Source organism: Sinocyclocheilus grahami, unplaced genomic scaffold, assembly GCF_001515645.1.
Source record: "Sinocyclocheilus grahami isolate Dianchi unplaced genomic scaffold, SAMN03320097.WGS_v1.1 scaffold468.1, whole genome shotgun sequence".
Lineage (NCBI taxonomy): Eukaryota > Metazoa > Chordata > Actinopteri > Cypriniformes > Cyprinidae > Sinocyclocheilus > Sinocyclocheilus grahami.
Genome location: NW_015505647.1, coordinates 275,374 through 299,637, shown reverse-complemented (window position 1 = coordinate 299,637; position 24,264 = coordinate 275,374). Strand labels below are relative to the sequence as shown.

Sequence of the window (24,264 nt, the reverse complement as noted above, 5' to 3'; positions counted from 1 at the left end):
ATCAGTAGATTTCAGTCAATGTGACTTGAGTGCAGAGGAGTCCCTGTTCAGGCTTAACTCCACATGTGTGGATGTCTTAGATTCAGTTGCTCCTGTAAAATCCTCAAAACTTAAACCTAGATCTGAGCCCTGGATTGATGACAACATACGCTCTCTGAGGCAGATCTGTAGGAGAGCGGAGCGTAAGTGGAAAAAGGATCGGCTCCAAATTTCTTTTGAAATTTTAAGAGATTCATTATTCAAATTTCAGAAGGCAGTCAGAGCAGCGAAATCCAGGTATTTCACGGCAATTATTGTCAAGAATTACCACAGACCTAAAACTCTTTTTACTGTTTTTAACGCTGTTGTAAATCCAACTGTTTGTGAGTACCCAGATGTGTCAAAAACTGTGTGAGATGACTTTCTTAGATTTTGTATTAATAAGATCAGTGATATCAGGTTGGGGACATCTCCACCTACTTTTGATCCTTCTGTTTGTTCTGTTGAGTTCAGCCAGTTTGAACCTATTTCTTTTATACATCTTCAAGAAATAGTGTATCAGTTACAGCCGTCTGGCTCCTCCATTGATTATATTCCACCATATTTCCTGAAACAAGTTTTTGATGCAGTGGGTCCCTCTCTTGTGACCATGATACATCGATGTTTTGAGACTAGTACTGTGCCGGATGTGTTAAAACATGCTACAGTCTATCCCTTGCTTAAGAGGCCGAACTTAGATCCTTCTGTTTTAGCCAATTATAGACCCATTTCAAATCTGTCTTTTATTACAAAGATCTTAGAAAAAGTAGTCCTGCAACAGCTACAAGATTTTTTAGATGAAAATAAGACCTTTGAGGTCTTTCAATCAGGTTTTAGAAAACACCACTCGACTGAGACTGCATTTCTGAAAGTTTTAAATGATATTCTATTAACTGGTGATGCTGGGGATCATGCTGTGCTTGTGCTCCTAGACTTGAGCGCTGCTTTTGACACTGTGGACCACGCTATCCTGCTTGCTCGCTTGGAACACTGTGTAGGCATAAAAGGAAGTGCTCTTGAATGGTTTAAATCTTATTTTGCCAATCGAAGTTTTAGAGTTAACATTGGTGAACGCTCATCTGAGGTAGCTTCTTTGTCATGTGGTGTTCCCCAGGGATCCATTTTGGCTCCTATTCTTTTTTCATTGTACATGCTCCCATTGGGTTCTATTTTTAGGAAGCATGGTCTGTCTTTCCATTGCTATGCAGATGACACTCAAATCTATCTGCCCTTAAAACAGAGTTCAAATGGTCTGGAAGCACTTATGTCTTGCCTGTCTGATGTGAAAACTTGGTTGTCTTTAAATTTTCTTAATTTCAATGAGAGTAAAACTTAAATAATTGTGTTTGGTCCGTCGGATTCTCGTAGTACACCGAAAGTAAATCTTGGCGATTTAACCTCTTCCGTGAAGCCTTGGGTAAAAAATCTGGGTGTTATTTTTGATGATGGTTTAAAATTTGATAAACAGATAAATACGGTGGTTAAGTCCTGCTTTTTTCAGCTTCGACTTCTAGCGAAAGTAAAACCTACCTATTTTGTCTAGTAAAAATTTTGAAAAAGTCATTCATGCTTTTATTACATCTAGATTAGACTACTGCAACTCGCTGTATTTTGGGATTGGTCAGTCAGCCCTATAAACCGCTTGCAGATAGTTCAAAATGCAGCTGCAAGGCTTTTAACGAGTACCAAAAAAATGGGATCACATTACACCAGTTTTACGTTCTCTGCAATGGTTGCCTGTGCGCTATAGAGTTAATTTTAAAATTCTTCTCTTAGTGTTTAAATCATTAAATGGTTTGGCCCCTGCTTATTTATCTGATTTATTGACTGAACATCAGCCCCTCTTGTCTCTCCGGTCGTCCAACCAGAGATTATTATGCATCCCAAAGTCGAAGCTTAAATGCAGGGGTGACCGTGCTTTCTCAGTTGCTGCCCCTAGAGTGTGGAATGCTCTGCCCCACTGTATTAGATCTGCACCTTCACTATCTGTTTTTAAATCCATGTTGAAAACCTACCTTTTTGACTTGGCGTTTTATCAATGAGAACTTTCTACTGTACCGTTTCTTTTAGTAATTATTTTGTATTGTCTTATTGAAATGTTTTTATTGTGCAGCACATTGGTCAACCCACGGTTGTGTTTAATAGTGCTATATAAATAAAATTGACATTGACATTAATAATAGACTTCTAGGCATTGATAAAGCATTTTAATATTTTTGTATCCAATCTCCTGTCTTGTGCCTGTCCACAAATTTATCCCGGAGATCTTTTGACAGTGCCTTTCTAACAGTGCCATAGTTGATTGTTTGCTTCAGTTGCACTACCAAGAACTGAAACGCTCCAGGAAAGCTCTTTTCATGCTGAGCTGATCAAAATGATCACAGCTGATCACAGTTGAAAGTCAAATGGCTTTGTGTGCCAATGAGAAGGTGATTAACTACACCTGATTGAGTTTACAAGTAATTTTTAGGAGGGGGTGATCCTTTTTCCAACTCAGTGATTCTGTTTTTTGTTTTCCTGACATGTTGGTGTTATCTTTCACTTGGATGTTATAAGTTGCACTGAGTAGCTGATTTCCTGTCAGAAATTAGTAGGAAGTGTAGAAGCTCTTGCTTTAAATGACTTCAGCACATCTGCGGCTGCAGGATATCAATTGTTTCTCACACTGTGCTGGTGTGATCTTGGTCTACTCTTCTTTCAGTCTCTTCCACAGTTTGGTGACTGTAGTGGGTTTCTTAGCCATAACTTTGTTGCCAAGTATTTTCCAGAGATTTTCAGGACTCTGGGCCACCATTTCATTATTTCATTTCAATGTTCTTATCCATTTTGCAGTGTGACGGGGACATTGTCTTGCATGAAAATTGCAGGCTGACTGGGAGATGCTTGCAGAGAAAGAATTGAATGTCGCTGAAGGAGGTTCTAATAAACAATTGCATTCACACTGCCATGTAGCTGTATAAAAGACCCAACTCCTGCTGCACAAAACATCCCCCAAACCATGACACTTCCTCCTCCACCTTTCACTTCTTTACGCACTTGGGCTTCAGTATTTCCCCAGTTTGACGCAGAATATAATGTTTCCCATCTGACCCAATTAAATTAATGTTGTTCTCATCAGTGAACCAGTTCTTCTCTCTCCACAAAACATGCTCCTCAGCAAAGGTGAGCCTAACTTTTTGATTCTTTCAGCTGATGAGAGGCTTGGTCACTGAAGAGTGCGCTTTCAGTCCGACTTCTCTTAAACATCCCGAGACAGATTCATACCCTGTGATGCACACAGTGAATGAACTGGTGAGCAATTCCAGCTGCAGTGTTGAACCAATTCCCCATTGAGAGTCTCCGCATTATCCTGTCTTCGCGTACATTTGTCTTATGTGGACAACCAGACTTTTTGAGGGACAATGATACTTAATGAATTAGTATCATTGTAAAGCTGCAATATTCAAGAAATCACATGTTTTGTAACGACCAGCTTCTCTTGAAATGACTGAAAGGGTGATCCTTTAGCCTTCATCTGGACCGCCACCTGTTGAAGGCTTTCAGTCACCTTAGAGAGGCCCGCCATCTTGCAATTTCAGTGAAAATTAGAGGAATGCTGCCAATTAAATAGGGTTTGTCATATAATTAAGGAAATTAGCACTAGGTGTCAGTAACACCAATAACTTGTAGGTATCTGTAAGTGTTCTCTAATTTTGATCAGAGCTCTTTTTCAAATATCTCATTCAAGTTTTTTTAAACTGTGCTTCAGAATACAATTTATGAAATATGCTTTAAAAAACTGCCCTTTTACTCCTGTTAGGATAACTTCAAATAAGACTAAGCAGTGACCTTAAAATGTAGGAAATTGTAGGTTGTTCTCTAATTTTGATCTCCACTGTATGTGTGTGTATTTATACATATAAATACAATTATTTTAGACACAGTCTGGAGCCAATAACATCTGCCCTGAATACAAAGCCCATAAACTTTACTTTTATTGGACTGTTGTTGTGGATTTATCATAACATTTTAACCTGTGTATACTGTACTTCTAGGGACATGGCACTTACTTCCAAGAGCTTCTTCACATCCCACACACCATCCTTTCTTCCTAATGGGCTGCCGTCCATGTTGTAGTGAATCTCTTCGGGGGCAACTTTTGTGGGCTCCTTGTTTATGATTATCTGTGGGCATATTTACAACTAAGATGGCAATATAACACCCACAGATCAAAAACTTGGACTAGGACTCTTGAAAAAAGCAACAACAACAAAAAATCCTTATAAAAAGGCAAAGCATTGAGCACATGAACACTGTAACAAGATGGATAAAGCATGAAATAGATTTAGTCAAAGTGTCAGCTAGAGGAAAGCTACTTCTGAGAAAAAGCCCAACATTAGGTTACACCTGGAGTTTGCTACAAGCCATGTGACAAATTCTGGAAACTTTTGTGGTCTGTTGAAACTAACATTAAGCTCTTTGTATTAGAGTTAAGCTGCTGTGATCTGTTTCACTTCAGAGTCATCCGTTCTACGAGTGATCGGAAGTGAAAAAAGCAGGGTTGTTTCTGGACAATCCTTTAAACCCGTAAGACTTTTTTCTGTGGAACAAAAAAAGGAGGTGTTTTGAATAATGTTCTGGTTGTACTGTCCCATACAGTTACAATGAATGGACAGTGAGGCTTTCAAGCTTTAAGAAGGATGCAAAAGCAAGTATCATAAAAGTGGTTCATATGACTTGTGTGCTGTATTGCAACTCGTCTGAAGCCATATGAGAGCTTTGTGTGAGGAACAGAAGTCATACAAATACAAAATTTTGTCATTATTCAAGTCATTATTCACTGATAACCTTCAACTTAGTGAGTTGTTAACTCAAGAAATGCTCATCATCAGTTAATGAGTTTTAATCAAGAACTGTATCACTGATTTTTCAATGAATAATTCCGAGTGGTTTAATGAACCATTTTAGTGATTCAATTTCACAAATCAGACATTATTACTTCTCTCACTAATGTTTCATTGATAGTTTGAAAGGATATCAAGATTTTCAGTGAATAATAACAAAAAAAAATATATAGTACAGTTGTATAGAACGGTTTTAATATATTTTTGTAGAGCCTTTGCACCATTTTTCACACTGTAAATCATCAACAATCCCTTTAACAAATAAGGACAAAAACTAGAGGGTTATCACGCTTGAAATAGTTAACCCTGGATCATTCCCAAGTAAATTGAATCCTGGATTATTTTATTTCACATTTATAGCACTTGTATTATTGCAGACTGAGCTATCAAGTTTTGCCTGAATGGACTTTGTCTACAAAGGTAAGAATAATACAGTCTCTTCTTCACTCCAATTAACATGTTTTGTCCCCACTTGACATTTTTCCCTTGAAACTCTGAAACGACTGTTTACACAATGTGCTATGCTTTCATGACTGTCAAAAGCATGTGAATATGAGACATGTGATTGCATGTCTGTCTACTTATAACATTGTAACACCGTTTCGTTTAACACAAGTTTAACTCGTTTAACTCGAGCCTGGTTTCATAACCCTGGGGTAAAAAGCAGTGCTCACCCTGCTTCTAAATTACAAGTGTGAAAAGTACCGTTACCCAGAGTTAAAAGCAGGATTTAGAATGTCGATAACCCAGGGTTAACCGTAGTTTGAAAAGCTCTTAGGAAAATAAAACTCATCTACTGAAGAAAAGAACTGAGGAGGATGATCCTTCCAGATTTGAATGATTAAGAGTTATTGAGGTCACCTGCTGAATCTGCACACCGTAGCCTTTAAAATCATCATCCCAGGATGTGTTTCTGTATATATCATCCACTCTGTCGATCAGCTCAATCTGAAAGACACAAAACACACAAATTCAATGCATTTTTAATTTGATATCATGGTTTTTATATGGACCTTACCCTTAGTGCAACAAACTGCTCTGTTGTATAGCACAACCACAAAATTGTATGTGTTCTAATTTAAAGTGTTCCAGTTGCATTGCTTACCAAGTAGTTGAGGGTGGTGCTCTCCTCTCCATGGCCCATGTGCTTGTAGAAGCGATGATCTGCCACTAAAAGCAGCGGACAGGTGTTCTTCTTGTGGTCATGTGCAGATCTTCTCTCTATGTTGTGAGGCTCTGTATTTAAGAAATAAAAGCATCTAAACATGCTGCACTATAAAATTAAAACGGAATAATTATTTCTAATTACTCAGTTCCAAAGCATCAATGTCCATAAACAGATCTACACAATTTAAAGCAACACAATGGGGGACTTCCATAACTATTATAATGGAGGACAAAGAATGAAGTTAATGAATTGAATTATTATGCTTTGTCTCCAGACTATGTTCAGTTCGCATAGCAGGTTATTGCTGTGTGATCACATGCTTGAATGGTTGGCCTTTGTCAGACTGATGTAGCTCCTACACATGGAGTAACCATCTCGCTCATCATGAGCATGTGATGAAAGCTGAATATCTATTTTCTGTTTAGGTTGCTATCATGATTAAATGTGTCTGTCTCGAAATGGCTGAAAAACAAAACAACATGTGACAATTACACTTATATTCAAAAGTTTAATGTTGGCTAGTTTTTTTAAATTTTATTAGAAGAAAGTCTCTTGTGCTCACCAAGGCTGCATTTATTTGATAAAAATATAGTAGAACAGTAACATTGTGAATTATTATTAAAATTAAAAATAACTGTTTCTATTTGAATATATTTAAAAATGTAATTTATTTGTGTGATGGCAAAGCAGAATTTTCAGCAAGCATTACTCCAGTCTTCAGTGTCACAGGATCCTTCAGAAATTCAAATCAGTTTTGTAGCTTAATATTTTTGTGGAAACTGTGATACATTGTTTTTTCAGGATTCAATCAATAGAAAGTAAAAACAACAACAACAACGCATTTATTTTAATTTTTTTCTTTCATTTTTAAAAAATCAATTTAATGTTCCTCACTGAATAAAAGTAATTATTTCTTTAAAAAAAAAATCTTATGAACCCCAAACTTTTGAAATGCTAAATAACTTATTTCATAGTGAAAAAAAATATTTAGGAGCTAAATGTAGGCAGGGCTAGAATTTTCATAAGGATTTAGTAAGAGTGCAGCGCTTCTCAAACTAGATTCCATACGGTCCGAGAGTTCATTTGGTGGTTTAAAAAAAGAATATAATTGTATATAATTTAAGTTATGTCCATAACTATGGATCTATGAGACCTCACTCAGACCATCACCATGGTCTTATCCTGAATGGCGCCATTCTTCCGCCTATCCTCTAAACCTAATAATAACAATGTCAGGTGACTGACCTTAGGGGTTGGCTGTTATATAACATCCGGAGGGACCAACCACTTCCTCCTGCCTGGAATGCCTCAGCTCCTCCCGAGTGACAAGGGATGGTGACGGTCATCATTCGTCTCATAGATCCATAGTTATGGACATAACTTACGATCTATTTCGACCTCACTCAGACGGTCACCATGGTCTTATCCTGGATGACTAATGCCAACAGAGTCACGAGGGACTAGTATCATTCCCTTCCCCTGGTAACTTAACAGCAGATAAAACAGCAGACCCCAAAGAATTTGGATTTGTCACATCAATCAAAATCTTGTGAACATGCATGGAGTGCTCCAAGAGGCCGGCACACATGTCTGAGAGTGCTACCTCCTTAAGTGCCGCCCAGGAAGTGGCCATACTCTTGGTAGAATGGGTGACCAGATCACCAGGAATAGGTAGATTTTGACTGGAATATGCTTGTGAAATTGTATCAATTTTCCAGTGAGACAATCGAAGGTCTGGGTAAAAAGCATCAAGCTCAATTACCTAATTTACTGTACCAGGCCTAAGGACCTTGGGTAGGAATAAGGAATTTGGCCAAAGATAAACCCCTGGATTTTCCTTCATTGACTGATAAAGAGTCCAATTCACTAACCCTCTTAGCTGAACATATTGCCAGGAGGAAGACTGTCTTCCATGTCTGGAACTTTGGATCAGCTTGATCAAAACGTTCAAAAGGTGCTTTGACTTGTGAACGTAAGATAACAGTAAGATCCCAAGCAGGTGAGCTCATAACCCTCCCTGGGCATAAATGGTGTGCACCCTTAAGGAATTGAGACACCAAAGAGTGTTTACCAATACTTACACCATCCACTAAAGAATGAAAGTGTGAGATGGCTGCCATATAGACCTTTATAGTATTAACTGATTTCCCTGAATCCAACAATGACTGAAGAAACCAGAGAAAAAAAACTGGTGTCACAATTCTGACAGCGTCTAGCTGATGGTCTTGACACCATGCTGAGAATATTCACCACTTGCTACAATAGTTACTCCAAGTAGAGGGTGCCTAAAAATTATTTATTGTCCTCAGTACAGCTTCATCTAAGTCCTTAGGGAGGGACTGAGCAAAGGCCATACCCAAAGTTGTAGAGTATCTGGCCTCCGGTGCCAAATTTGTCCCTCCGCCTGAGACAGGTGATCAATTCTCCTCGGTAACTGCCTTGGATGACCTTGAACCAAACTTACAAGAGTCGGGAACCAGTGTTTCTTCGGCCATCTTGGGGCCACAAGTAAAACTTTGTGATGGCCCAATGCTACCATCCTGAGCACCAGGAGAATCAAAGGTAGAGAAGGAACCACGTACAACAACTCTTACAGCAATTCTTGAGTGCATCTATCCCCTAAGATTTCTCCCTGGTTTGTTGTTTAGGGAATACCATAGATCGCAATGAGTTGTCTCCACCATCACAAACAGATTGATCTTCACCATACCGAACTGACCCCATATAAGTCTTACCACTTTGGGATGGAGATGCCACTCAACCGGAAGAGGACCAGTTCAAGACTTCTCAGAGCCCATCCACTACAACGATGGGTGAACAGCTTAAAATTACATCCCAAATTAGACAGACATGTAAGGATAAGGGCTACACGAAGGTGTATCCAAAAGTTGCGCTACTGCTGCTGCACAGGGGTTCTCAATATTGTCAAGTAAATGCTGCATACTCAAACAGGATGGGCATTCTCAATATCCATCTCGTGGGTGTATAACAGCCTGACAAAATCAACATTTTGAGTGACTCATGTCAACAAACCAAGTTTAACAGTAATGAAACTCAGTTCTTGAAAGCAAACTTCAAAATAAATTAAATTATGTTTGCAAGTTTTCAATCCTATAAATATATAAACTGTGATGAATCCCTGTCCATTAATTATCTTTCAAAGTCTGCGAACAGCACTCTTTGAATCACACAATATTACTATTTCCTGAGGCTAAACTTCAATAGTTCAACATAAACTTCTTGGTTTTTGTTTGAAAATAAACAAATGACACTATTCACATATAGTTTGTGACGAATCACCAGTCATTAACTGTCCTTCAAATAAAGCCTGCGAACAGAACTTCTCAAAGATCAAAAATCACATAAGAAAATAATTTTCAAATATTCACCATTCTTTCGTGCATACACGCAGTAACCAGGATGGAAATATAGAATCCGCTGCGAACTGCAGACACAAACACAAACACCTGTAAACAGTATAATAAAGTAAAGAGACACTCACCAATGCGTGTTCCAATGACGCGTAAAAAATACAGAAATGAGGAGAAAACGTGACGGATTATAGAATAAAATACATCAGAGAATAGAATAAAAAATAAACCATAAATAAATGAAAATACATAAACAAAAAAAAAAAGCCAAAAAAAAAAGCTAAATATAATTACCATTATTTTTAGAAACCAGGGGTGGTCAGAGAAATGCAAACAAAAAAATTATAATTAATACAGAACAGTAATAAATTATATATTACAGTTTTATATATTAAATATATAAAATACAAATTAATACATAATATACAAAAAATGCTAATAAATACTTAAAAAATAATAAGGGATGGGCAGAGATGAATAACAAGCAATAACACTCTGATGAAAATGATGTGTGTACAGCTGCACTATTATGACAAAAAATCGTAATTGCGATTATTATTTACAATTATTACAATTTACATTGAATGATGTTTATACCAATTTGAAGAAACTGCATGCCATATTTTTATATGAAAACAAGCTGAAAACACTCTAACTGAAAAACTTTTATTGCTTTCTCTAGTATTAAGCCTCAGATGTCAACTATACATCGGATTGGTTTCTTCTTTAAATAAATAAAAATGGTATTATAATGTTATACTAAAACTAAAACAATGGAAAAACGCTTAAGATAACCTGTAGAAAGTAGAAAAAAAACATCTTAAGCACACAGAATAACATAAGTGGAGTTTGAACGATTACGTAATTGTGGCATCCGTAATTGTAATCGCGATTAGAAATTAGATTAATTGTGAAGCCCTATATGCATGTGTGTGTGCCTCGCGTCGGGTGGTTCTTTGCCTCCACGTTAAAGGATTTTAAATGCATGGCAAACCGGTGATTATCCTTTACATACATATATATATATATATACACTAGCATTGCACGGTTTACCATAGTAGTATCTACAGTAGTATCGGCGATACTAAAGCTCCAAAATACTGGCGGTGCCACTGTATTTTTTTAAACTGTAGTATCATCATCACGGTTCTACCGTAAGTAATGTTGTATGTGGGGCAGTCACTAAAATGTTCGAACACTTGTGCCTGCAGATAAACAATACAATAGCATCTTTTTTTTGTCTTGTCGCCTTTCTGCGGTGCTCTTTAAGGACGCAAAATGCTGTGTAGAATTTGCGCCTTATATGTGACCCTGGACCACAACACCAGTCTTAAGTCGCTGGGGTATATTTGTAGCAACAGCCAAAAAAACATTGTATGGGTCAAAATTATCGATTTTTCTTTTATGCCAAAAATCATTAGGATATTAAGTAAAGATCATGTTCCACGACGATATTTTGTAAATTTCCTACCGTAAATATATCAAAACTTTTTTTTACATTTTTGATTAGCAATATGCATCGCTAAGAACTTCATTTGGTCAACTTTAAAGGCGATTTTCTCAGTATTTAGATTTTTTTGCTCCCTCAGATTTTCAAATAGTTTTATCTGGACCAAATATTGTCCTATCCTAACAAACCATACATCAATGGAAAGCTTATTTATTCAGCTTTCAGGTGATGTATAAATCTCAATAGAAAAAAAAAATTTACCCTTATGACTGGTTTTGTGGTCCAGGGTCACATATGGTATTGTGCGATTTCTGATGCTTCAGTTCAAACATGCATCTGATTCAGTTAGTTTTTAATTTGCAATTGTCTGTTCCTGTGAATACAATGGATTTACATACAACATTTGACCCGGACAATCTCTTAAAAAAGAGCAACTCACGCAGCGTAATATGGAATTACTTTGGATTTTTACCTGATGAGACTGGAAAAGGTATTGATGACGGAAAACCAATCTGCCGTGAATGCCTATAGAGTATTCAAGCTAAAGGGGGAATCACCAGCAACCTCATTAAGCACCTTCGGATCCTTCGGATGCATCCCACATCTTTTGCAGAGAACATGAAGGTTAGTGAAACTTATTTACCTTAAATAATTTACCTTCATTTTTGAAGATGTCCTGTTTAACATTACAGTATGTTTTACACATCTGAAAATGAGGTGTTGCACATTAATCGTGCTATCAAGATTTTTAAAATTAGCAGCTTAAACACTGCATTTTAAAATAATAACTGTATATATAATTAGTGGACGACCGATATTGGTTTTTTGACAGCCGATGCCGATATCTTGGAAAGCAGGGAAATTTGAAATAATTTGAAAATTGATTAAAAATAAATGTGTTAAATAAACATACTTATACTTTAGATGACAAAGTATTTTTCACAAATAAATAAATATTTTATAAAAATATAATTAAAAAGGAAGTAAATACTGTAACCAACAGGGCACTCAGTATTCTGGGAAGTTTGTGTGCATTAATCCTATTTTTTCAAATAAAGCCAAGGTAACACTCATTTTACATACAGCACACTGTGAAAATTACATGAATATGACAGTGAACTCACGAGTTTAAAGTTTGTCGATCGCGCGTCTCAATGAAGCTGAACTCTCCTCCTGTCAGCATTCAATTCACACGGACCGAAGGTCACGCAGAGAACACGCGATCATGCAGGTCACATGCACACTTCACAAGATCTCACAACTGGATCCGATTAAGTTTGCAAGGTTTTTGAAATTAGATGTTTATTACACATTCAAAGATTTGTTTAAATGATATAAATGCTGACGGCAAACAAGAAAGTATTATAATGTTTGCCTTTCTATTACTAATAATATAAAAGCAATTGTTATAAGACTTTGTATACATTTTAATTCCTTTGTTTAATTGTTCTAACTGATTATTAGACAGACTTCTATCCATATTTAGACAGAACTGTTAACGACGACAGCGAATAAGAAGGAGAATGTGAGCACTGTGTGCTCAGACGCTGCCGTTCTCAGCGCCGCCAAAATAAAAGTCCTGCCTCGAACTCATCGGTCAAACAGAAAAACTTATCGGCCATTGCCGATATTTAAAAAATGTCAAATATCGGCCGATATATCGGTCGACCACTATATATAATATGTATACATCTCTCAGTTCGTCTGTTGCACTTTTGTCTTGAGTCTGTTCTTGAGTTTGTCCAAATAGCCAGTTATTCATTCTCATTAAAAAAGGATTCGGAGGACATTTTGGTCTGTTTTCATTTATATCTACGTATTTCTGAAAATTTGCTTCATTTTGTAGATTTGAATTATGAATTAATATCATATCGCACGGTATCGCAATACTACTTTGTATTGTGATACTTCAGCTGGTATAGTATCGTAACGTGCTTATGGTTATGTGTTATGGTTATGTCAACCCTAACACACACACACAAATAAATAAATACAAATACAAAATTATTCTTTTTTTTAGAAATCAAGGATGGACAAACAATAATAAACAGAAAATAAATAACTTGATTACATAAAATAAATAGATTGAATAATTTATAATAAAATAGTTAATTTAATTATTATAAATTATATAAAAAAAAATTCATCTCTCTTTGAATATCAAGTAATCTGCCTTTAGCAGCCTCTTGGCGATTTAAAGGCTCCTAATTTAGTGCTTTTCACAGCATAACAGTAAGTGCTGTGTGTTGATCTGTCAGCTTTACCTCTGGAGTGCTGTGAAGCTGACCAGCCGCTCCACATGTGATCGGGCATCAACGTCCCTCTTCCCGACCGAGTGAAGCTGGAGATCTGATGCAGGCACCACATCAAAGTCTGACAGTATGGAGCTGAGCTCATCTGGATGAAGTAATGCATATATACCTATGCATATTCATTACTCCTACATAATTCAACCACACACCTTTCAAAACCCAAAACAACATCTAAAGATCAAATATTATTATATGTAACGTTTCAATATTTTTGGTATATATGTAAATCATATGTAAATGTTTTTTTTTTTCATTCAAACTGCGATTAAATTGCAAATGCAGCAGCTTCCATGTTGGAGGAAATGAACTAACATTAGCAGTCATGAAGCAAGACTGAACTCACAAATCCAGACAACCCCCAAATATCCCCAGATGTTTAGTTTGGTATTTCATTTTCTTGTGGAGTCCATTTGAATTTCCTTCTCAGAGTAACTTACCAAACTCTTGTACGTCTTCCTGATTTCTCAGGTCCTCTTCAACAGATGCTGGCTTCACCGCAGAATGGATAGAAAGTGGAGCTAATAGCACTAAATAACATATCAAAGACTCCATACTGGCGATGAAGCATCACTTCTGTCAAAGCACCATGTCTGGATGTGAAGCCGCAGCTGTCAACATCTAACAGTTACTGTCCGTTCACGACCGCTTATTAAACACTACTATGACAGAGGGCTTTAAATATCAAAACTGACAGGATAGGATCCCGCTGAATGTACATAAATACGAGACAATACACCGCGAACCGCCACAGCGTTTAGTTGGTCTTTCACTGGTTCCTCTGCATTTGACTTGCGCTGCGGGAGAATTCTACTTCCGGTCAACGACTGAACTCCTCGGAAGCGGGATCTTTTATTTTGTATTTATTTTTTTTTATTTTTTTTTACAACCGGTGTCGTGCTTTTTTCCTTTTTCTAACTTAACATTATAAACCAAATTTCATACGTGCAAAGAAAGAAAGAAAGAAATTAATCTTCCAATAACTCTCTTATTATTCCAGCAAATATACATGCTTGTTTACTTTTCATATAATTCAGTGATGGGAAATTGTTAAAAACTAAATCTTTTTTAGATGGAGAGACCTAAGGTTTTGTCTTCACATACATTTATGGATACAGAATTTAGCTAGAAATAACATTAATCATAGAATTATATACATTTGACATAAGCTAATACAATATTTATTGTTATTTATTGTAGTAAAACAAGATTTAATTTAAAATTTTAATGCAAAACTATATTTAAATATTTATCTGTGAGAGAGTAGGCATAAAGATATATACATACACACACATATATATATATATATATATATATATATATATATGGTTAATAACCAGTTTCATAATTATGTGAAATTACGAAGTAAAAAAAAAAGAGTGAAATTATTTTACTTAACAAAATATCTGGCAACCATTATTTTATTTTTCAGCAAGTCATGAAATTACATAATACAACATTTCTGAATCCACTTTTTAATGATATATTTTTCAACAGTGGTCTATTAAACGGTTTCCTTGACATTTGAACCAAAATGCAGACATAACCAAAATTACAGGGGGGAAAAAAAACAGCAATAAACATTAATACATTTTAATATCACGGTGTTAGTGGCACAGACAATATAAGCAAAATGGGTTGTATTTTTGTAATTGTATTTCTTTTTTTATCCTCAAGACTTCACACATGCAATTTTACATCCAACTGTACAAGTGGAATTTGGTTCGGATTCACCAAGAATAAAACATATTCTCTTTATGACGTATCAAAAACAAACAAATACATAAAAAGGCCATCTAAGGAAGAGTGAGAGGCAAAACCAGTTTTAAAAGCCCAATGGTAAAGGGTCACTACCAAGGTCCTTACAAATCCAAAGGGGTACAACATGTTAAATAATTATTAATATTTGGAATAGGCAAATGTCAGGAGTGAAAGACAGACCTCAATGCAAACAGACCACTGTTGAGAAAAAGAAAAAACAAGACACGCTTTCCAAACTCTTGCTCTAACTCCAAACTATAAGAGCTTACAGGAGTTTAATCTGGAAATATAAAAATCAATCTGCAAGGCTAAGTTTTGTGCAACAAGCAAATTCCTACAAACAGGAACGATACAGTTTTTGGCTGTTTGCAAGATCTATAGTGAAAGTCAAGGAGTATTTCCCAGTTTACATGTAAAGCCACAATTACTTCTAATTAGATGTAGGAACAAATGGTGTTTCAAACGGGAACATGACACAACCCAAACAAAGAGAACAAAAACAGCACTTGACTGAATGAACAGCCAAAGTGCAAATTCAATAACCCTGAATTAAGCAAACGATTATATAGTACAACTAATATTTCATAAACACTGTATACAATGGAAAAAGAACACGAAACCGAGTATTACAACAAAATATATACATGCATCATAAATGAAACACAATCAACTGAATTTATATAGGCCATACAACATTAAAGATCTGCTTTGAGTATATATTTACCCACTGTCAAAAAATGTTCCCTCATCAATGTCTTAGAAACCTGCTTTGCATGATTGTCAATATATACATGTATATATAAGCATTACTTTATATTATTCTACATGAAATGGCCAAATGTTGCTGTATAATGTGAGCACAATTAGATTCAGCTTGATCGAGTAACTTGCGTGTTGCTATTCATAACTGACAATGATGCTGTGCTTTCATTTGATCTATCATGCTGATTTTTGCTGGTCATAATCAGACAATAATGTAGCAAAATCACTTCTGAGATGTTATATTACTATATTATTTATCATGGCCATTTCATGCACACTGTTTTAACTATATACGCATAAAGGTATTCCTTTAAACATCACACAAGTTAAAAAGTGCCAAAATTATTTATCTAAGAGGACCTGAGGATAAAAAATCAAATCAAATAAATCCCTCGGCTACACGAGAGAAAACCAGTGAGGTACTCAAAAACTTTAAGGCTGAAACAGGATAATGCTACCAAAGGATGGAGGTGACTGACATGAAATATTCACCAGAAATCAACTTCATGAATACTGTGAGTTTCAAAAGGGCAAACAACTATTGTATTACAAAAGAAGAAGAAAACAACAACATTCGCGTTGCCATATGAACCTCCAATATGGCACATTTCCATTACACAACAATAACAAAGAAACCTAATGAGCTACATATTATCCAGCTACACATATGGCAGGTGCTCTGATCTTAATATTTATGAGTTACAGTTCAGTTTTTGAACATACGCTTGCTATTTCAGGTGGTGCAGGCAAGATGTTGACATTCAGTGTCATACCTCTATTTTAAAATCAGTCTATTAAATGAAAGAAATCATTTAAAGAGTATTGAGATTGTAATGGCTTTTCAGAAACCGATCAACTCCGTTTTGAACATAAATTGAAATATTTTTCCTTTTAACTAAGTTACACTAACGTGCCCATTGCAACCATTCAGTTCAAGACAGCAGAAACTATATTTTTTATCTTCAAGTTATATGAACTTGCATAGAAACAGTGCTAGACTTGTAAATATGTTAAGCCAAACAGTCTTGAAATCAGTGTACAATCCCAGCCAGAATTACAGGAACTGTTCCAAAATTTCAAAATGTTTTTTTCAAGTGATACAAACTGTATGCAAGTTTTAAACTATCTGACCAAAATTACAAGATGACCAGACATCACATTTCACTAGAGAAAATGATCAAGGAGTTTAACTTTAGCTACAAACAAAATTGAATAATAATAATAATTATTATTATTATGGGAAGAAAAATATTTAAGACAGTAGGTCAATATTTGGCATTGTAAACTCATTGAACAGCCCTGCTTTGGAATCATATTTATGTTTTAAATCCAGGGAGGTCAGTGACTGAATTTGAGTCACTAAATTGGCCAAAATATGCCTAATCAAACTAGGGTTGTCAATAGTTTCAGACCGAAAGACAATAACTTGACATGAAAAAGCAAACAAACATGCTATTAAAAACTTTTGAATGCAAAATTTAGCAGTTAATAAACATTTAAAATAGCATAATAGCTGTACATTTGAGCCAAAACTGAAATCTACTGACTTTAGAGCATTTAAAGTGACAAAAAGCCCCTTATCTGTGCAAAACAAGTATTAAAGAATAGGCCGAGTGACTGAAATGCTACTATGCACACAGAAACAGACATAAACACACTGAATATATGTTCTATTAGAACAGAACCCTCCTGAACAGCCACATATGCGAAACATCCACAAGCGCCCGGATGGAACAGCGCTGTGCTCCTTCAGTAACATCCCTTTTGTTACTGCGGAGGGAACCCCCAGCTCTCGAATCCTCCACCTAAGCAAGCAGCAGGCTCATGAAGTCTCCTTTAGTCTTATCAGGCCTGCCGGGATGGAGCCTACTGACAGCTGTGACAGTAACCGTGGCGTGAGATGGCTCGTGTTGCGGCTTCAAATGCGCAAGTCCCACCGGTTGATGAAGAGCTCGAAGGCGGAGGAGGAAAAGAAAAGCGATAAAAGGAGATGACCGGAATTCCTGGTACAGGGACTGCTCACGCTGGGCTGTTAGGTGGGTAAAGGGTCATCGTCGCCTTTACTGCACTTGCACTTACAGCACAGCACGAATGGTGTGGCTAGCAGCAGAAACGGAGAAGCTACCAGTAAGAGGAGGCCGAAGCCGGCGAAGATACCAACAACCTGTGGAGAAAGAAGAAAACAACATATGAGCGTCAATCACATATAGGAGTTTCCAAAATAAATACAATCTAGTTTACAACACATGTACCAAGTTCTCTTGTATTCATATTGGCTTCGAAAAACCTTTATACCATAAATAAGACGAGTTTAAATTTATTGCCATGTGGTTTAACAATCAAGTAAAAATGAATAATATAGTTTCCTTACACATTAAATACAGGTGTACTCTCAATCTTAATATTTGAAAAACATTTTAAATATAATACTTTTTATAAATACTTTTTTAAACAAACATCATGACTTGTAAATTAAATATTTTCATTTATATTATATTAAGTATTATAAGAGGTTTTTAGGAAATTGCACCACATGACATTTTAACAAAATGAACTAGTCTTGCCTTAAAAAGGTCAAATTATCTGATATTTTAAGATAACTTGAAGCAGTTTTCTTCTTCTTCAAAAATAACAATAAACTTAATAAAAAGTCAAGATTTTATATTCTTTTAATATGTGTTTTTTTCTTCATTATCATATCAGGACAACCCGATATATATTTAAAAAATATAATTTTTAATTCAGATCTTGAATTGTATTTTAAAATATAGTTGGCTAAATTAAGGTGTTGTTTGTTTGTGTTTTTTTTTTTTATTGACACTTGGTCATTGATATGGTCATATGAACTGTCATTGTTTCGAAACAATGTGAAAATGTTTCGCAAGATAAATTTCACAAGATAATCTTTTTTTTTCTTCGGGCAAAGCAAGACAATATATGAACACATTTGTTTCCTAATTTTGCTATCCCTTCTTCTCCCCATCATTTTCTGCACTCTTTCTACTCTGCTGTCAATCAATAAACAATTAACCCTGCACAACTGTAGAATAACTGATAGGTTCATAGCATAGGTTAACACCAAAAATCCCACTTGCAAAAAATATAAACATTTATTCAGCAAGATTTTGTGTCAAAACTTATTCCACGTTGCTGAATACATTTAGATATTTTTTGCAAGCTGGAAAAGTGTGCCTATTTTTTGTTTCTACTATGCTACCAAAAAAAGTGAGAAAAGATACAAAAATAAAAAAAGGGCAAAAAGACCCAAATAAACACATTTTTGATGTAGCATCATTCTCCACCACATAGGGGCGTCAGATCCTTACAATTTATCACTGTTACAAAATGGAACAGAGATTGAGTTCATTTAATGCATGAACTATATATTTAGAAGCTGTCATCATCATGGGCCAACAAAATTACACATATTTCACATGACTGTAGGGCAGAGCACCATGTGAAATTGATTTTCTCTGGATGTAAAACAGGGAATAGGATACAACAGACCTCTATTTCCAAGCGGAATCTTCTCAGCATTCCGAGGAAGACAATCACACCCATTTATCATGGGACAAATTTCAGTGTTGCACACTATTTCTGTTTCTATGTAAATTGCCCTCAATGTATTTCTCTCTTTCTCAGAGCTCTCATGTGGAATAGCAGAGCGGCATAATGGAAGAGTGTTGGCAAACCCGGGACCGGCTGAGCCCACCAGCTCCATCTTTACCAGTTCATAAAGAATCAAATTTCTGATGCTACTGGGCTGAAGCTTTATAAAATGTAAACTCGTAGGGCAACACAGAGCAGAGCTGCTGCGCTCTTATGAAGCTTAATATGACTCACACCTCCCTGCAGCGCAACAGATGTCTTTGTGCAAAAGTACTGAAAGCTCCTCACAGTTTCAAGGCCATCTCACCTTTATGATATTATGTTCAGCATATGAAATGATGTGTGTGTGAAGAATCTTTCTGAAATTTCTGACAGTTCAAAAGGTGAATAAGAGCATCAGAATTACACCTCAAAATTAAAATAAAACAAACATTTTGCATAAAGAAAATTGACAATTAAGGTTTTTTTTTTCATTGACATTTTCATAATAATTAAGCTAATTTCCCCTTAAAACTGTCATTATTATAAACCCAAAAAATAATAATGGTAATTTTAAACTGGAAATAAAATAATCCTGATACTTTTTTTTAAAGGGGTCATATGATGCGATTTCAAGTTTTCCTTTCTCTTTGGAGTTTTACAAGCTGATTGTGCATAGATAAGATCCCTGAAGTTGCAAAGACTAAAGTCTCAAAACCAAAGAGATATTCTTTATCAAAGTTAAGACTCTGCCACGCCCCTAAAACGGCTCATTCTAACACGCCCCCACATATCTAGGTCACTATGTGGGAATATTTGCGAGGGAGCGTTTGAGAGAGGCGGGGCATAGAGGACCTACAATAATGTACAGTATTTGAAAAATAATGTGTTTTTTGAACATTAAAGCATGTCAACATATTCTGTTACACCAAATACACAAAATAATGATCTTTAAAAAAGCATCATATGACCTCTTTAATAAATTTTAAGTTATACCATAACAAATGGCACCATGATGCATATATATCTTCACACAGAAAATATTATATAGCATATTCATTCTGTTTCAAGAAAGAGCAAAGGAGCAAAGTTTTGGAGGACTGTTTCAAACAGCATTTCCTGCGTACTAGGTTTCTCCAAGTTCCTAATGAAATCGCTTAGAGGCTTCTTCCAACACTATTTGTGCTGATCTCTGAACCATAAGAAAATGTATTATTTCAAAGCTATTAAGAAATACATAATGGACAGTGGGTCTAATGAGCCTTATGTTGAAAACTGTTTGTATATGTCTTTCATTCAAAGATGAAGTTGGCGTTTTCTTAGTATTCTTTTATAAAATCAGCCTTTTTCAATGTAATATTCTCCTATTATTATTTAGTCTAACAAATGAAACACAAAGGGAGAAGGGAGTACCCAAGTCTGAATTGCTCTTCTAAATATATGTCTGGTTATACTGCTCTTCTCCATAATTTGATGAATAATTTTAGTGAATTTGTCCCAAAGTGATCATCTTGCATTACAATCTGCTATGAAACAGCAGGTATCACTTGCTCGAGAACAGACATCCACTTACTTCCTGAATAAACACTTTCTGAATGGATGCCTACGACTTGGTCACATGTAGGTGCACATGCACTCATTCTGATCTCAAAGGAGAAAAAAGGGGGAAGAAAACGTGTGCTCCTTCCCGTGAGCGCCCACCTGCGTTCTGTGCCAGATCACGGAGGCTCTGGAGTGGCCTAATTTGTTCCGGCAGGGTCCTTTGTCATAATGGATCAGGAGGAAGTCATCCTGTCAAACACACAACATTACCAGAGGTCAGTCATTATCTATGTGGGTGTTCGGAACAGCTATGTGAAGGACGCTATGTGCATTTACGGCCTTGATTGAAGGACTAACATGCTGCCTAAGCAGCGGCCACTTGACCAATAAAAATACAGTAAGATAACAGCATGATGTTTTTACTAGTGTTAAGCTGAGATATTGAGCACTTACGTCCAGAGACTCCAGGCAGTACCAGCAGAAAGCATGCTTGCAGTTCTTGCACATCATCTGGGCACAGCCCTCGTCTCTTTCTATATAGACTTTACATTTGGGACAGCGTTTGATGGGGGCGTCGTCATCGTCAGCCTTAAAGAACAAACTGGGAAAAAAAAGATTATAGTAAGAGTAATATTGAACCCTTTTCTTGTTCCGGGTTGTGGGGTACAAAGAACAAAAAACACTGGTAATGATACTACAGTGCAGTCTTTTTTTTCACCCAGACAGGTCGTTCTCTTGTATATGTACTAAAAAGTTGTGAGCCAGGGACAGTGTTCACTGGAAACGGAGAGGCTGACCCCCAGGGACCGAGCTGACAGGTACAAGCCCATTCATTTCCAGGACAATTCCCAGTCTATTGATTCTGAGGGAAGTGACACTGTGCAGCAAGCCTCTCACAGCCTGTTAAACAGCAGCAGCAGCTCCTCCTCAGAATCTGACTCACAGCACCGCAACACCGCACGCAGTCTGGTAAAGTACAGTAGTATTAATAATCATAATAATACTAGTAATATGATTATTTCTGATTTGATTATATATACACTACTGTTCAAAAGTTTAGGGTCAGTATGATTTTATTTTTATTTTATGAAAGGACACATTAAATTGATCAAAGGTGTCATTAAAGACTTTTCCATTGTTATAACATTTTTTTTATTTCAAATAAATGCTGTTCTTTTGAACTTTCCATTCATCATAGAAACCTAAATCCACAAAAACATTAAGCAACATGATAAAATATTAAGCACTATTAAACTCTTTTCAGCTTTGATAATATGAAGTGTTTTTTGAACACCAATTTAGAATACTAGAATGATTTCTGAAAGATCATGTGACACTGAAGACTGGAGTAATGGTTATATATTAATGGATATACATTAAGGACAACATTATATGGCATGTGAAATGCATTTAAATTTAAACTTTTTGTGGGGGATATTCAGCAGGAAATCATGTAGGGTTAAGTGTGCTTATTAATTCTAATAAGGTAAGACATTATTGATATTTTTTTCTCTGCCCACACAGCCATAGCAGGGCTCAACAGTAAGGATGGCTGCTGGGCTGTGGCCAATGTGAGAGAGTTTTAGGCCAGTTGCCAATAAAAGTTTTACATTCACTGATATTGTACATCCATTTTTAAGCCCTACAAACTGTGATCTATTCTACAATGTTGTTGCAAATTCTGTTGATTTGTCATCAAGGTAATGTTATCCAGCTGGCTAACACAAAAATGACCCATCAGTCTTGAAAAGCAAAAGTGCTGTATAATTTCCAGCTTGTTGGAATTTTTCTTTTTGTGTAGAATTGTTTATTAATTTATTTTTAGTTTGAATGAATGAATGAATGAATGATTGCATGCATGAATGAATAAATTAATTAATAGGAAAGAAAGCTAAACATTTCTGAAAATGTTGGTAGAGCAAGTAAAAATTTCACTGGCTAGTCTGGGTCAGAAAAAAATCTTTATAGTTGAGCCATGCTTGGTTACATCAGTAGCAAAGAAAACATTTTAATGAAAGATTATACAAACATTTGTTTTTCTTTGGAATAGTATTTATTTATTAGCATATACAGGTGCATCTCAATAAATTAGAATGTCGTGGAAAAGTAGTTTAAGTCTTTGGTTCTGAAGTAGTTTAAGTCTTTGGTTCTTTTAATTGTGATGATTTTGGCTCACATTTAACAAAAACCCACCAATTCACATAGATTCTCTATGGGGTTCAGGTCTGGTGAGTTTGCTGGCCAGTCAAGCACACCAACACCATGGTCATTTAACCAACTTTTGGTAGTGTGGGCAGGTGCCAAATCCTGCTAGAAAATGATATATGCATCTTCAAAAAGCTGGTCAGCAGAAGGAAGCATGAAGTGCTCCAAAATGTCTTGGTAAACGGGTGCAGTGACGTTGGTTTTCAAAAAACACAATGGACCAACACATTATCAAGTACACTGTTTAAAATGTCAAGTAACCTAAAAATGACTTAATGAATTTAATATATTTAAATATATTAACTTTTTTTAAGAGTCTGGTCAGCTCATAGTTCCTTAAGGAACCAACAGCCCGTTTAAAGTGTAAATTGAGTTCAATTTGATTTCATGCCGTCTAAAGACTGTTTATTTCACTCTGAGATATACTTTAGGAGTTTAGGTGCAATCTCAAACATGAAATGATACAGAAATTGAGCTGTAAACTTGAAAGGCTCTTTGCAGTATTATGACTAGTGTGCATTAATGAAGCAATTCATTTCAGATCAGGCTGAGTATTCATTCCTGTATGACCCAAGATCAAATATCAGAAACTCTGCTCAATGATGCTTTTGGTTTTGAATGAAGTGTGCGTGTGACAGGAATGTCAAATAAGACATGTGCATGAATCTCTGGCTTACTGAGCCAAGAGAAATCGCTCTTCAACAACTAGAAGCAGAAGATCCATTCTTAGAGTGAATGATGAGTATGTTCAATAGAGCAGAAAAACACAGATGGATTACGGTATTTCATTTCAAATCTCATGTCGACTTATCAACATCGAACATCATTACACAGAACATGCCTCATAGTGACAGCTGGATTCACATAAGGACCAGTGGGGAGGATGGGAGCGTTTAAATGTACATCAAAGAGACAAAACTACACCGAGGCACAGCTGCTGATGAATGAGGAGGATAAGACTTAAAGGAATATTCCATGTTCAGTACAAGATAAGCTCAATCAACAAGATCTGTGGCAAAATGTACCCCAAAAGATAATTAATATTGACTCATCCTTTATCTTATTTATTATACAAGTGAATCATTACAACTGAAGTTATTTTTTTAAAGCAACAATGTGAAAAGTTTAGGTTTGGTAATATATTTATATATATATATATATATATATATATATATATATATATATATATATATATATATATATATAT

General features: G+C 35.8%; 3 protein-coding genes across 4 annotated transcripts in view; all 3 read right to left on the bottom strand.

The window, feature by feature from the left end:
• Window positions 1-7,415, bottom strand: part of LOC107553270 (disintegrin and metalloproteinase domain-containing protein 17-like) — a 20,947-nt gene extending 13,532 nt beyond the window's left edge. The window contains exons 1-4 of the mRNA XM_016235453.1: window positions 7,355-7,415; window positions 6,007-6,137; window positions 5,763-5,849; window positions 4,068-4,181 (exon numbers count right to left, since the gene is read on the bottom strand). Of these exons, the coding sequence (XP_016090939.1) occupies window positions 4,068-4,181; window positions 5,763-5,849; window positions 6,007-6,137; window positions 7,355-7,415 (393 nt within the window). The remainder of the gene's footprint in view (window positions 1-4,067; window positions 4,182-5,762; window positions 5,850-6,006; window positions 6,138-7,354) is intronic.
• Window positions 7,416-13,138: 5,723 nt separating this feature from the next.
• Window positions 13,139-13,996, bottom strand: LOC107553280 (disintegrin and metalloproteinase domain-containing protein 17-like). The gene is made up of 2 exons (XM_016235465.1): window positions 13,640-13,996; window positions 13,139-13,287 (listed from the first exon to the last, which is right to left on the bottom strand). Exons 1-2 carry the CDS (start codon window positions 13,752-13,754, stop codon window positions 13,151-13,153), a joined length of 252 nt encoding a protein of 83 aa, XP_016090951.1. The 5' UTR covers window positions 13,755-13,996; the 3' UTR covers window positions 13,139-13,150.
• Window positions 13,997-16,813: 2,817 nt separating this feature from the next.
• LOC107553279 (probable E3 ubiquitin-protein ligase RNF144A-A) overlaps window positions 16,814-24,264 on the bottom strand; it is a 47,648-nt gene continuing 40,197 nt past the window's right edge. For both annotated transcript variants that reach the window (XM_016235463.1, XM_016235464.1), the window contains exons 6-8: window positions 21,306-21,453; window positions 21,012-21,101; window positions 16,814-17,886 (exon numbers count right to left, since the gene is read on the bottom strand). In XM_016235463.1, coding sequence (XP_016090949.1) covers window positions 17,755-17,886; window positions 21,012-21,101; window positions 21,306-21,453 — 370 coding nt within the window. In that variant the 3' untranslated portion in view covers window positions 16,814-17,754. The remainder of the gene's footprint in view (window positions 17,887-21,011; window positions 21,102-21,305; window positions 21,454-24,264) is intronic.